We start from the raw sequence: 12906 nt of genomic DNA, 5'->3' as shown, positions 1-12906 counted from the left end.
CCGACCAACGTGTTATTTTCACGCTGCTTTTTTTCGCGTCAGCGAGCTTTTTCCCCTTTTTTTTTCTATCTGTCTTTCTCTCGTATATTCTTCTTATATGCGATAAGTATGCATTTTGGTTGTTAGTTTTTCCAAGATGAAGAAGACCCTTATATACCTATCGTATACGTACGAGCAACGACGACGACGAGGTGGGCTCTATCAGTAGAATAGTCGTAAATATTACGAATTAATCGTTTGATTCGCTGCAGCGGCGAACAAGATACAAGGTACAAGATACATAGAGAGATAGTTCTTCACATATGTATAAGTACGTGTGTGAAATGTTGAATGAATTGGCACACATACACGATGAGCACGCGCACGCCCGTCACTATAGCTCTCGCCATACGGGCCATTTTTATGAATGGGACCGAAGAATTAGAATGTTTAACCGGTTCCGTGTGTTTTTTATTTTATATTCTCGCGTTTTATTATTATTATTTTTTTCCCCCTTTCGAATCTATAGGTACGCAGGTATTCGATGACAGGCTAGAGATATATTCGAGTCGAGGCGTAATTAATCAAAAATATGGAAATTTTTATATCTACGAAGTTAATGGTTAAAGATTCGACGATTTTCGAGTATTGTTTTTCAGATTTACCGCCGTGTAAAAGGTATACTAAAGATGATCGCGAGTTGAATTTTTAACGTTTTGATAGAATTTGTGGAGACAGACGTGTTCGTAGTGTGGCATATATGGAATTGATTTTGACGGTTTTTGGCACATTTTTCATGGAATCGTGCAAAGTTTGAAATTTGATCGTGGTATTGGTAGGTTCGTGGTTGCCTGGGGTACTTTTGCTGAGATGGTACGCGAATATGCTGCTAGACTTGGACTGGTTGAGGTTTTATAAGTGTTGGTAACGGATTCAGGGGGTTCAATTCGTCAATTTTTTTAGTATTTTTAATTATAGATGAAAAAAACACCTGATTGGCGATTGAACAAATTGATTGATCTCTAGGTGAATCACTCGCGAACGAATTGATTATTAGTTGGCGAATCATTCGCGAACGAATTGAATTTTTTAGTGAATCATTCACGAACGAATTGAATAATTTTTGGTGAATCATTCGCGAACGAATTGAATAATTTTTGGTGAATCATTCGCGAACGAATTGAATTTTTTAGTGAATCATTCATGAACAAATTGAATAATTTTTGGTGAATCATTCGCGAACGAATTGAATAATTTTTGGTGAATCATTCGCGAACGAATCGATTCATTTATTTGATTTTTGGTGAATCATTCGCGAACGAATTGATTTGTACAAGTGACTCGTTCGCGAACGAGTCGATCCATTTGCTTGATTTTTGGTGAATCATTCGCGAACGAATTGATTTATACAAGTGACTCGTTCGCGAACGAATCGATCCATTTGCTTGATTTTTGGTGAATCATTCGCGAACGAATCGATTCATTTATTTAATTTTTGATGAATCATTCGCGAACAAATTGATTTGTACAAGTGACTCGTTCGCGAACGAATCGATCCATTTACTTGATTTTTGGTAAATCATTCGCGAACGAATTGAATTTTTTATTGAATCATTCACGAACGAATTGAATAATTTTTAGTGAATCATTCGCGAATGAATTAAATAATTTTCGATGAGTCATTCGCGAACGAAGTGATTCGTATAAGTGACTCGTTCGCGAACGAATCCATTCATTCACTTGATTTTTGGCGAATCATTCGAGAACGAAGTGATTCGCATAATAAGTGTCTCGTTCGCGAACGAATCGATTTATTTACTTGATTATTGATGAATTATTCGTGAACGAATTGATTCATAAATTGAGGAATTGATCAATTCATTCGCGAATGTTTCTTTCAAAAATTAAAAAAAAAAAGAAAACTTCACAATTTTTTCCAAAAAGAGTCAAGCCTACCTACAGCTAACCAGAGCAATCGCCTCGTTTGCCTTGATGCTTTCTCCCGACCTATCATTTTTTTCCTGTTTTTAGTTACCTATGTACTTCAAAAAATTTAGAGAACAGAATCATTAACTAATCGAGTCCTCTTTAAAAAGTAATTCACGATTGATATGTATTTCGAAACATCAGAACACGATAGGAGAGGAATAGAGGAGAAGACAAAAGAACCTCACCAATCCATTACTTATCATAACATCATCTCAAAACACTACAAATACACCTCCAAACCAATCCTATCCTCATTTCAATCGACAAAACTACCAAAACACCTCTCCCCCCCTCTATCGTCCATCACCTCCAGTAATCCTCCTCGTATAATTTATCCAACATTGTAATTGAAATCCCACCCATAAGTCGTCCTCAGAGAAACATTTTACAAAACCGAGCACGAGCAATCGTCTATACAAAAGGTACCAGTAGTAACGTCCATCACATAACACGTACATGATTTATCAGCCCATGCTGCCCTATGTTTTGCGGAGAGAGTTCAGCAGCATCACGAACCTCAACAACGACCCTGTACTGGCAAACGTATAACGTCTTTACCTCGAAATTACGACAACGACGACGACTGCAGTACGAGAAACGAGACAGTAAAAACTATAAAGAAGATAAAAGCACCGGCTAAGGAAATTTTGACAGATTAAAATGACTCTCCGGGGAAAGACTGACAACAACCCCTTTGTAAAAAGGGTGTCAAGTTATATGATGTCATCCGACGTTATTATATTTTACTCGCGTGGGGGCGCCCTTTTGCATGATTTATACATTTTTTTTCTTCTGTTCTGCTTCTTATTTTTCGTTCTTCTCCTTTTCCTTATTGGAGAAAACAAGGTTTTTCAAATTGGTTTCTTATCCACTCGCTACAATTGCCTATATCGAAACCGATATACCGATATAAAAGCATATTGTAGGCTACGTTCAAGTCTTCTCATATGTCTAGTTTATTTACAGTTTTAATTATCGCAGGATTAAAAATTATCTTCAACCCTTTTTAATCATATCTCTGTATTTTGTTTTTCATGTTACAGGCTATCAGATGCACTGTACCAGGCTGCAATTGCGAATGTTTTACTCCGGGTAAATTGCACATACGATATTGTGAAAGCTGTTCGCACGGATGGGTTCCTCATGGTAAGTGTTTTTACACCTTTTTGTGTTTTCTTTTCTCGTCATTATATTTAGCAAACTTGCATGTAACAAGCTACACCACATAAGGCCTTCTTTTTTTTTTCACTATGTAGCTTTATTGGCTCAAAACACGAGTTATAATATTCTTATTTTATTTCATTTTTTTCACCACTCCGGTTCCCTGTTTCTCGTTATATCGTTTTTCCATGAAATATAAATGACCTATACGGTCCGTTACCCCTAAGTGCCAATAGAAATGACAAATTAATGTAAATTTATTCATAAGGCCAATATATATAATACACATACCGCTGATATAGTCTGACCAGCAGTCGCTTCATCGATACCGTGGGTTCCAGCTCATTGCTCTGACACGTTTTTTCCCTTCTTTCCTCTCGTTTGCTGCAATTTTTCACCCCTTGTGAATGCGGGGTTGATGGGATATGATGGTATAGGTAATATGGGGATGTGGTTTTAGGATGAATTTTAGTAATCCAAAAATTACAATTTATCAAAAATTCTAAATTAAAATTAATTATTATTCTTAAAAAAAAAAAAAAGTAAATGCAGCACAACTGAACTCCTTCCAAATCACTCCAGTTGGGGCGAAATTATTCATTATTTCTTCTCACAAGAGAATCTTTTGAACTCACACTCTTTGAAGCGAACGAAACCAAACTGAATTGAAAGAACATGTCCTAAAACTCCTGTACTCAAAATTTCAAGAGCTCAAAGTCATTTTTAAATTTTTGACAAATTTTTGAAAATTTTAAAAATTGAAAAAAAAATTTCAAGGACCATTTTAAAGTTTTTCATGAAATCCAGATCTCGTCCTCAATTTATTCAGAAAAAAATAATGTTTAGCTCAAAAAAGTGACAAAACAAGAGCAAAACATTTTAATGAAGAAAATAATTATGTACAGAAAAAAAAACAACAGAACATTACAAATTGAAATGTTCTACAATATAATTTCGAAAAATTGAACTATTTTGAAACTTTTTGAGCAAATCACCGTAGCCATTTGTTGACAAACTGACTTTTTCTTGATATTGAAGAGTGTTTGTAGCCACGTTTGGTTAGTAAAAACATCTTTTACAACTAAAAGATATTGTGGGTCATGTTTCATAGCTGGTAAAGGTCCTAGCAAATCAACCAATAAAACATCTCAGAGTGAATACGCTTTGATTTGTGTGTACTCGATGGTCTTGTGATTTGCATAGTTTTTGTTGACTTTGCAGACTATGCATACGTTGCAAATTTCGCAAATATCTGCCAATGAATTGATGTGGTAAAATATTCTGCGAAATATTACATCGAGTTTTGTCGCTAATGTAGGTAGTCAATGGTGTCATAGAAAAGCTCATTGGGCAGGCATGGAACTTTCGAACCGTTTTCTTTTCTTTAGAAGGATTTTTTTGCCTTTGGTGTTTTTAAATATCTCGAATTTTGAAAGTTTATTCTTTTGAGTATCTCTTTGCTTTTTATTATTTGCTGGAATTTTTTCTTCAAGAATTGCGATGAGTTTTTTGCATGTTGTGTCTGACTGCTGATATGATGAAATATTTCTGAGACGTTTGTGGTGCTCAGGAATATTTTCAGCAAGAAATTTGACTTCCAGGGGTTCAATCCCCCTCTCAAATTCTTGCGGTTGCAGTTCAGATGGCTCAGACTCTGTTGATTCTGGGTCGTCAGAAACTTCAACATTATGAACGTCCAATTCAGGTGCCCTTATTTTGTACAGGGTCTTATTGGAAAAGTTCATATCATAAATAATATCATAGCAGTTCAAAACGGTTATCCAGTATGCCACCTCTCAGTATTTCACGGAATCGATTTATGATTGGTAAAAGGTTTGATCTCACATGAACTCGTTGTCCATGTAACCACATCTGAAGTTTTGAACTTGTCAGAACCACGTGTTGACACTCAGATGCATCAGAAGCATAAAGTGAATCTTCTTGACAATTTTTGGCAACAATTCAAGTGAGATTTAAAATAATTGCAAAAAAAAAAAACAGAACATTACAAACTAAAATGTTCTACATCATAATTTTGAAAAATTGAACTATTTTGAAACTTATGACAATTTTTGACAACTGAAAGTGAGAATTAAAATTACAAAAAAAAAACATCACAAATTGAAAATTGAAATGTTTTACAGTATAATTTTGGAAAATTGAACTATTTTGAAACTTTTTGACAATTTTTGGCAACAATTTGAAGTGTGATTTAAAATTACAAAAAAATAAAAAACAGAACATTACAAATTGAAATGTTCTACAGTATACTCGTAATTTTGAAAAATCGAAAATCGAACTATTTTGAAACTTTTTGATAAAAAAGCCAGACTTTTTGACAATTTTTGACAACAATATTGAAGTGAGATTTTTTACAATTTCTGACAAGAAATCAAATTTTTTTGCAAAATGAAACAAGACTTTACAATTTTAATACAAGGAAAAACTTTTGGCAATAATTGGCAAAAAAATTCAACATTTTGTGAATTTTTTTTTGGCAAGAAAACGACAATATTTAGCTAGATACGAGACTATTTTGGAAATTTTGACAAATTATAAGATTTTTTGCTATTTTTGGTAGATGAAAACGAAACTTGGGACAATTATAGCAAAAGGCAGAGCTTCTTAAAATGCACTGTAGCCATTTGGAAAAAAATAAAAAAGTAAATACTTGGGCAAAATTGACTCTTTGGTTAACCTCTAAAAATATGACATACCTTATCCAACTGCTGCCAAGTTGTAAACCTATGTCTCATCAGCATAGACAACTCAATTACTGATAAATTGGTAGGTAGGTCGGTCGGTATTCGAAGAAAATATCATCATTATGGAAAACATTTCCGTGTGAAATGAGTTCGTGTGACAATTGTGACACAGAATAAAAAGTCTCTCAGTCGCAGCGCAATGCACTCATCTAATTAACATGCTGCGGTGTCTCAATTAGCACCATAACAACAACAACAACAACAACGTCCAAGAGATCTTCAAGTCTAAATAGTACAATAATAATACTCGTATACGTGAGCATTAATTACGAGTTGTCGTCTTATATTATAAAGTATAGACCACTGTCTGGAAGTATTTAGATGATGACTGTGGACTGGATCGTTCATCATAATAATGAAATAGATACGTAGCATTATCGACGTATACCATATGTGTAGAGTAGACCACAGCAATATTCTGGTGGTGAGATTATCGAAAATCTTCCCAGAGATGACCAATAATACGGAGTGGGTAATTCAGCTGGTGATTATTTTTATTGACCATTTCTCATGCGTGTGACTAACATGAAATCGCTTAAGAGAACGACAATTCGAGCAAGGGTGGTGTAGTCGAGTTGGAAATTAGGTCCTATAGGTATGTACAACGACAAAGATGAGATAGTGTTAAGTGTAGGATATTATTATCGTGTAATGAATGCAGATGGACATTGAGGATTGTTATTTACGTACCTCTCTGGCTCTCTCCAGAGCCTACCTATACGTATACGCACTTGTTCGGTATCCAGATGGACATTTTCTTTTTTTCATCGCTCTCTGTGCTAATACCACACCAGTTCCTTTTCTCACATAATTGCCTACGACATCGTTAAAGACTTTATAATTATCCGGCTACTATATTCCCGACTCCCTATAATTGCGCGTGAAAACGTAGCTCTATATAGGTATCTATGTAGTATCTCTAGATTTTTTACAGATTATTACGTCTGTGTGTTCTTGTAGAGGTAGATGAGATGCGTCAGTATTTATAAACAGAGAGTGAGGGAATGTACTTAGAAAGGTATAGGTTTGGGTACTCGAAATGTACAAGAACAAAGGTATCAGATACACTGTTGTTACTTTTTTTCTTTCCTTTTCTGTAAAATAAACGTAGGTAATTAGATTTAAGAAAAGAATTAGTTGACTGGACGAGCACAAATTGCTTTTATTGTAGATAAGCATACAGATTCCTGTACTGTCTAGAAACTGGATCTCTATTTGAACTAACTTCCGAGTGAAAATGTAACCTCCCCAGCCCCCCCACCTCTAGAATTCCAAAAAAAATCAATCATTTTTTTACAAGGTTCTTCGCGACATTCCAAAAAAATTAATCGATGCCCCGATATTTTGAAAGCATAGGTACCTATCACTACGTTCAGCTCGTCTATAAGGATACAAACCTCGTACATTTAAAATTTCACAATCCAGATACGGGCAGCCAAATTGAGGTACGTATCAATTAAGCTGCGAAATATATCGGACGACGACGAAGTGTTACAGGTATTCTTAGCTGGTTAATAAATCATCGACGGATGCGCAAAAACTCCTCCAATTATTTATTAAAAAAATTACCCACGTTGGATCCGCGATACCTCCCTTCTTCCTTTACCTTTTTCTATGGCGTGTAAATTGGAAGGTAGCCTACGTCTATATAAACTACTTATACTGCAGTATAGAAAACGCGCGCAAAATGATGTAATATACGCAGGTGATCCGAATCCGACTATTCCAAAAGGTATCCTACTATAGTCGAATTAATTACCATGTGCGCTAGAACCTAAACGATAAACGCGCCTTTAGCCTTTATCGACCATAAGGACATCCATCTCGTTGACGTTTAAATAATATAATTTCTAATTTTTTCCCTTCATCGTCGTTCTATTCTCCTCTGTCTTCTTCGAAAAGTATAAATATTGGCTCAGGGCGATTTGAACGAAGAATGGTGTACGGGGGTAGCTTAGGTTAGGAATTTTTTTCTCTCAATTTCTACCCTTATAATACTGGTTCGATACATCTCGATCTTTTTTTTTTCATCTAAAGTAAATATAGTACGAATTCGTATGGTATGTTTTAAACTAGTTTATGGACTGCTCGTACAATAATATTCACTTTTGATCTGACCAATATAAGGATACGATACGAATATACTCGTATAGTCTCGTATACGTATGTGAAAAGAAAGAGGTTAATATCGTTGTACGAGTATGTATGGTGTAGTGGCATGTCATAAGTTGCCAACCCTTCGGACAACCGACCATTTTCCCCACACTGCCAACGATCCTAATTTTATTTATAATTTTATACGCGCGAATTATCATACGAAAACCATTTGCCTGCTGGCCTTTCGAGAAAAATATGGAAATTTATTATCTTTTTTCCACGCGTAAAATGGAAAATTATGCTTTTTTTACCGGCGTGTTTTTTTGCCTCTGCCTCGGTCTCGTTCTCTCTCTCTCTCTTCACCTGTAATATCTCTTTGGTCAAATTATGTTACGACTTTGGGTACATCTATATCTACGTATAGCTGGAATTCGTGCAGCGAATTATTATAGGTAGATTCGAGGTACAAGGCGTGGGCTCTCGACTCGAGAGTGGTCAAGTTGAATTTACTCTGTATTACACGATTCACTTTTCCATGTTTTATTTTATGATTATGGTGTGATATTTGCCTATTCCTTACTTTTTTTTTTGGACCGTCACGTATCAAGATTCGTGTATTTATGTTTACATCTTACGTATAATGTAATATGCCTTTCGCGATATTTTTCCTCAATTTTGTAGAGTTGAATCTTTATTAAATATTTCAATTTTGAAAAAAAAGTAATTTTGGAATTTTTCAGTTCTAACTAATAAGAAACTTTTGGAACTCCCACTCTCCGAATTAAATGAAATCAAGCCAGATCGAGAGGGCAATTGCTAAAGAAGGCTCGTACTAGGTTACCTTTTAAGTGACCAATTGCCAAAAAAAAAAATGCCAAAAAGTCTCCCTCATTAAACCAAAAAATCTTGCATTTTTAACAAAGATTGCGAAAAAAGGTAAATTTTTGGCAAATAATTGCCACAAAGTACATAGTTACTGCTTTTTGCTAAAATTGACAATTTTGATTTTTTTCCAAAAATTGTTGAAAATAATTACACAATTTTTACGGAAAAAAAAAATGAAAAAAACTCCTAAAAAGTCTCATTTTTTTCAAAAATTGTCTAAAAGTTTTGCTTTTTGTCAAAAAATCTCAAAATTACAACGAAGTGTGGTTCTTTTACTCCCAAAAATTCCAAAAAAACCTCACTTCTTCAAAAGAAATTGTGGAAAAAATGGAATTTCATCGACATTCCCAATCGTTGCTAATTTCTTCTAGTATTGTCAAATTTTTGCTTGTTGAAAAATTTCTCGTAATAACCAAAGATTTTTCCTTTTTTCCTCTAAAAATTACCAAGAAGCCTTGCTTTTTACCACAAATTGCCAAAAAACATCATTTTTTTGTTAATAATTGCTAAAAAGTCCTAATTTTTGCTAAACTTTCAACCTTGCTTTTCGCGAAAAATATTCGAAAATTCTCGGTTTGTTGCAAAAAATTCAAAAAAAGGTTAAACTTTTTTTTAAAAAAACTTCCAAAAATCTTGCTTTTTGCCAAAAATTACAAAGAAATTCGTTCCTTTGCTTAAAAATATATATCTAAAAAAGTTACTTTTTAGAGCAAAGTTTCAAAAAAATGTATCGTTTCCTTTGCCAATAATTCTCAAAAATTGCTACGTAATATATTTGTTAAAATTGTCAAATTTTTTTTGTTTTTGAAAAAATTCTCCCAATTGCTGAATATTTTTACTTTTTTTTCAAAAATTATCTGAGTCTCCCTTCTTGGCTAAAAACTGCCGAAAAAGTATCATTTTTTTACCAATAATTGCCAAAAAGACTTGATTTTTGTCAACAATTTTAGGGGTTTTTCAAAAAAAAAAAATCAAAAAAAATAACTTTGTTTAAAAAATTGCCCTTAAGTATCCCTTTTTTGCCTGAAATTGACAAAATCATTTTCTTTTGTTATAATAATAGAAAAATCTTGTTTAGTTTTTCAAAAAATTTGTTTTTTGTCAGAAATTGTAAAAATTCTCTAATGATTTGTTTTTTTTTGTGATTTTTTTCTTCATTAAAATATTTGCTCCCATTTCTCATTGTCATTACTATTTTGGCTATTTTTTAGTTGTTTTTTCAAGGTTGAAGTTACCTCGAAATGACGGCTGCAGAAACGAGTGACTTTTTTTTGTACATTTTGACCTTTATTTTGGTGGTTTGTCCCCCTTTCTACTCGTGGTTTTGTTACCATAAAAAATAGGTAATGTTTTTTTTCTTCAAATTTTCAAAATTATAGCTTCGGAATTTGGCAAAATTTTGAAAATTGAGCTTTCGAAAAAACCTAAACTTTGACATTTTGACATTTTCAGCAAATAGTTTTAAAACTACTCTCAATTATTCTGCTCATAAAAATGTACTTCCACCAAAAACTGCCTATAAACATCACTCTCAACACCATAACCAAGTGTTCGAGGACCACACGTCGTCGTTGGAAAGTTACAACAACACGATGACAACCATCCAGAGGCTGTGAATTGTACTAGAAAGCCAACCTGAACCTGGAGCTGGACACTGGACATTCATCTCGATACCTCGCCGCGGGTTCAATCGGCGTAAATTTGTTTAAAATTGAAAAAGCATCATGGGAATGGAGAAAAACCACTATCGTAGATTATCGAAAACGACCATATCGTCGCAGGTATCTCTGCGTTAATCACCCCGAACGCGTTTTTTTTCATCGCTGTAGTCAAACACGCCATCGCCATGGCCAGGGCCATAGCAATCGTCATATGTATCTTTGCCAGTTGTAGGTATGGTACATACAAGTCCATAGGTAATCTATAAGTTGTGTATACTTAATGGTCATTTACGATCGAATAAATAAACGCCTCGTTCGCGTTTCGCGCATCGTTATATACCCAAACCCAGCACCACACCGTAGTGCAGCGTAAACATACGAAAAAGAAGAAAAAAATCCAAGAGAGAAGAAAATAATCATAATTATTCATAAATGTGACAATATAAAGATAGCCGACTGGCGGGCGAATTGAATACGCGAGACCGCTCGCCCCCTCACGTGTTCGGTGCTCCTCATGGTCAGCTGTGCCTGTGCCTGTACGTGTACGTCCGTTCAAAGGTTAATTAAATCTTTAAACGATGAATGAAGAAGAAGGCGCGCTTTTCCACAGAACTGGCCGCCGATTTCATACAGTGAAAGATCCCATCAACGACGGCAGCGCGAGCGGCGCACAGAGACCAAGACTCGGGCTAGATATACACGTAGTTGTACTCAGCCCACGGGGGCTTTACTTCCCAACCGAGCGTATTGTCATTTTTATTATAACCGTAATGGCGTAGCGGAGCAGCGTGCGTCCAAAGTTTCCAGGTCGGTATCGCTTTGCTATCCGACTTAACGATCCAATTTATATGCGACCACGGCCATTCCCTGAATTATTATTGGTTAGTTTTAATGTCTTCTGGATTCGTTCTCGCTCGTTCTTTGGTTGCTCTTTCCTGTGCTGTGCTGTGCTGCAGTTAGACGCGACTTATGATGTATCCATAGCAGAGTAACAGAGACTGCAGCATTCTCGCACTTCGTCTTTGGGAAAACTATACGACGACGTCGCCTGCAACCTATAAACAAAGAATATATCTTCCTTCATCCTCGACCATCTTCGTATCTCGTAATAATGCTCGTACTATAAAGGTAAACCCAAAGCTGCTCGTACTATAAATATTCGTACACTTTGAGCAAAGCAACACGCCTCTCTGTCTCTCACTCCAGTCATCTTCCCTATGCCATATACCAATGTACTAATTACTTGGCTTGGACATTTCTCTTCTTTGACTGCTGGTACGATCTGCTATAGGTATTAGGTAGGTATTGCCTGGCAGGCTTTTTAAATGAGTTTTAGAGGTTTTCTTGTTCTTTTTTTTTTCTTCTTTTTAATTTTCCATCGTCATCATCATCGTCGTATAGTCGTCGTCTTCGTTTCCTCATATGTATATACTGGCATTACGCTCTCTGCAGCAGGTTGCTGTTGTGATCGTTATAAAGGTGTGTGTTCATAGATAGTGTATCTTCGCATCTCTTTCTCTCCCTGTGGTTTTTTTTTCAACTCTTTCGGGCGTTCTGACAACAAACCTACTTCATCATCCGCGTATGCATTCGTACGTCTTGGCTAAATACACGAAATATTAATTCTTATTTGAGTAATAATTTTTTTAACGACTAAGAAGAATACGTTTATCCGGTTCGATTTGTAGATGGTAATCGCTGACGGACCGGAAATCTATGTCGTATGGATATTAATTGATCGGCCTTTAGGAAGATACTTGTGGTTTAATGGGCATATTCGAAACGAAATAGGAACAATTTGAAGCGGGTTTGATTGAAAGAAATGAGCATTCGAAGACTCAGGGATCGAGGTGACGCTTTTCTATTTATATTTGTGATTTTTTTTTGTTCACACCCTCTCAATTTGTTGGCTTTTATATGATGAGAAATAGCCTTTAAATTTGAAAAAATTTCCATAATATCAAAAAAAAAAAAAAATGAATTTTTTGTATTTTGATCTTTGAATTTGGTTTATTTTTTCAACAGAAGAGTACTTTGACGGATTTGACATTTCGGAGTGATAGAATAGTGGTATTTGCACTTGCCCCTAGCTTCTCAAAAAAATAAGAAAATTTTTAAAAAATTGAAATTTTACATTTTTACATTCTAATTTTGGCAGTGTTAGGTAATAATAAAAAAGATATCATCCCAAAATAAAAAATTTTAGAAAAAAATGTTAGCAGATGTCAATTTTTTATTTAGGGCATCAACATTGTTTGAGAAATTAAGGAAGATATAATCTCAAAAAGGAAGTTATTTGAAAGAATTTTTATCCAGATACGAAAACTTTTCAAGTCAAGTATGCAGTAACTTTGAATTGTTTAAAAATC

General features: G+C 34.8%; 1 protein-coding gene across 4 annotated transcripts in view; it reads left to right on the top strand.

Annotated features, from left to right (window-relative positions):
* LOC135848818 (zinc finger protein basonuclin-2-like) overlaps positions 1–12906 on the top strand; it is a 212504-nt gene that overhangs the window by 117657 nt on the left and 81941 nt on the right. For all 4 annotated transcript variants that reach the window (XM_065368850.1, XM_065368849.1, XM_065368848.1 and 1 more), the window contains exon 4: positions 3012–3114. In XM_065368850.1, the coding sequence (XP_065224922.1) occupies positions 3012–3114 (103 nt within the window). The remainder of the gene's footprint in view (positions 1–3011; positions 3115–12906) is intronic.

This window comes from Planococcus citri, chromosome 5, assembly GCF_950023065.1.
Source record: "Planococcus citri chromosome 5, ihPlaCitr1.1, whole genome shotgun sequence".
NCBI classification, from domain to species: domain Eukaryota; kingdom Metazoa; phylum Arthropoda; class Insecta; order Hemiptera; family Pseudococcidae; genus Planococcus; species Planococcus citri.
Note: the sequence above shows the minus strand (reverse complement) of the source record. Positions and strands in the feature narration are given on the sequence as shown.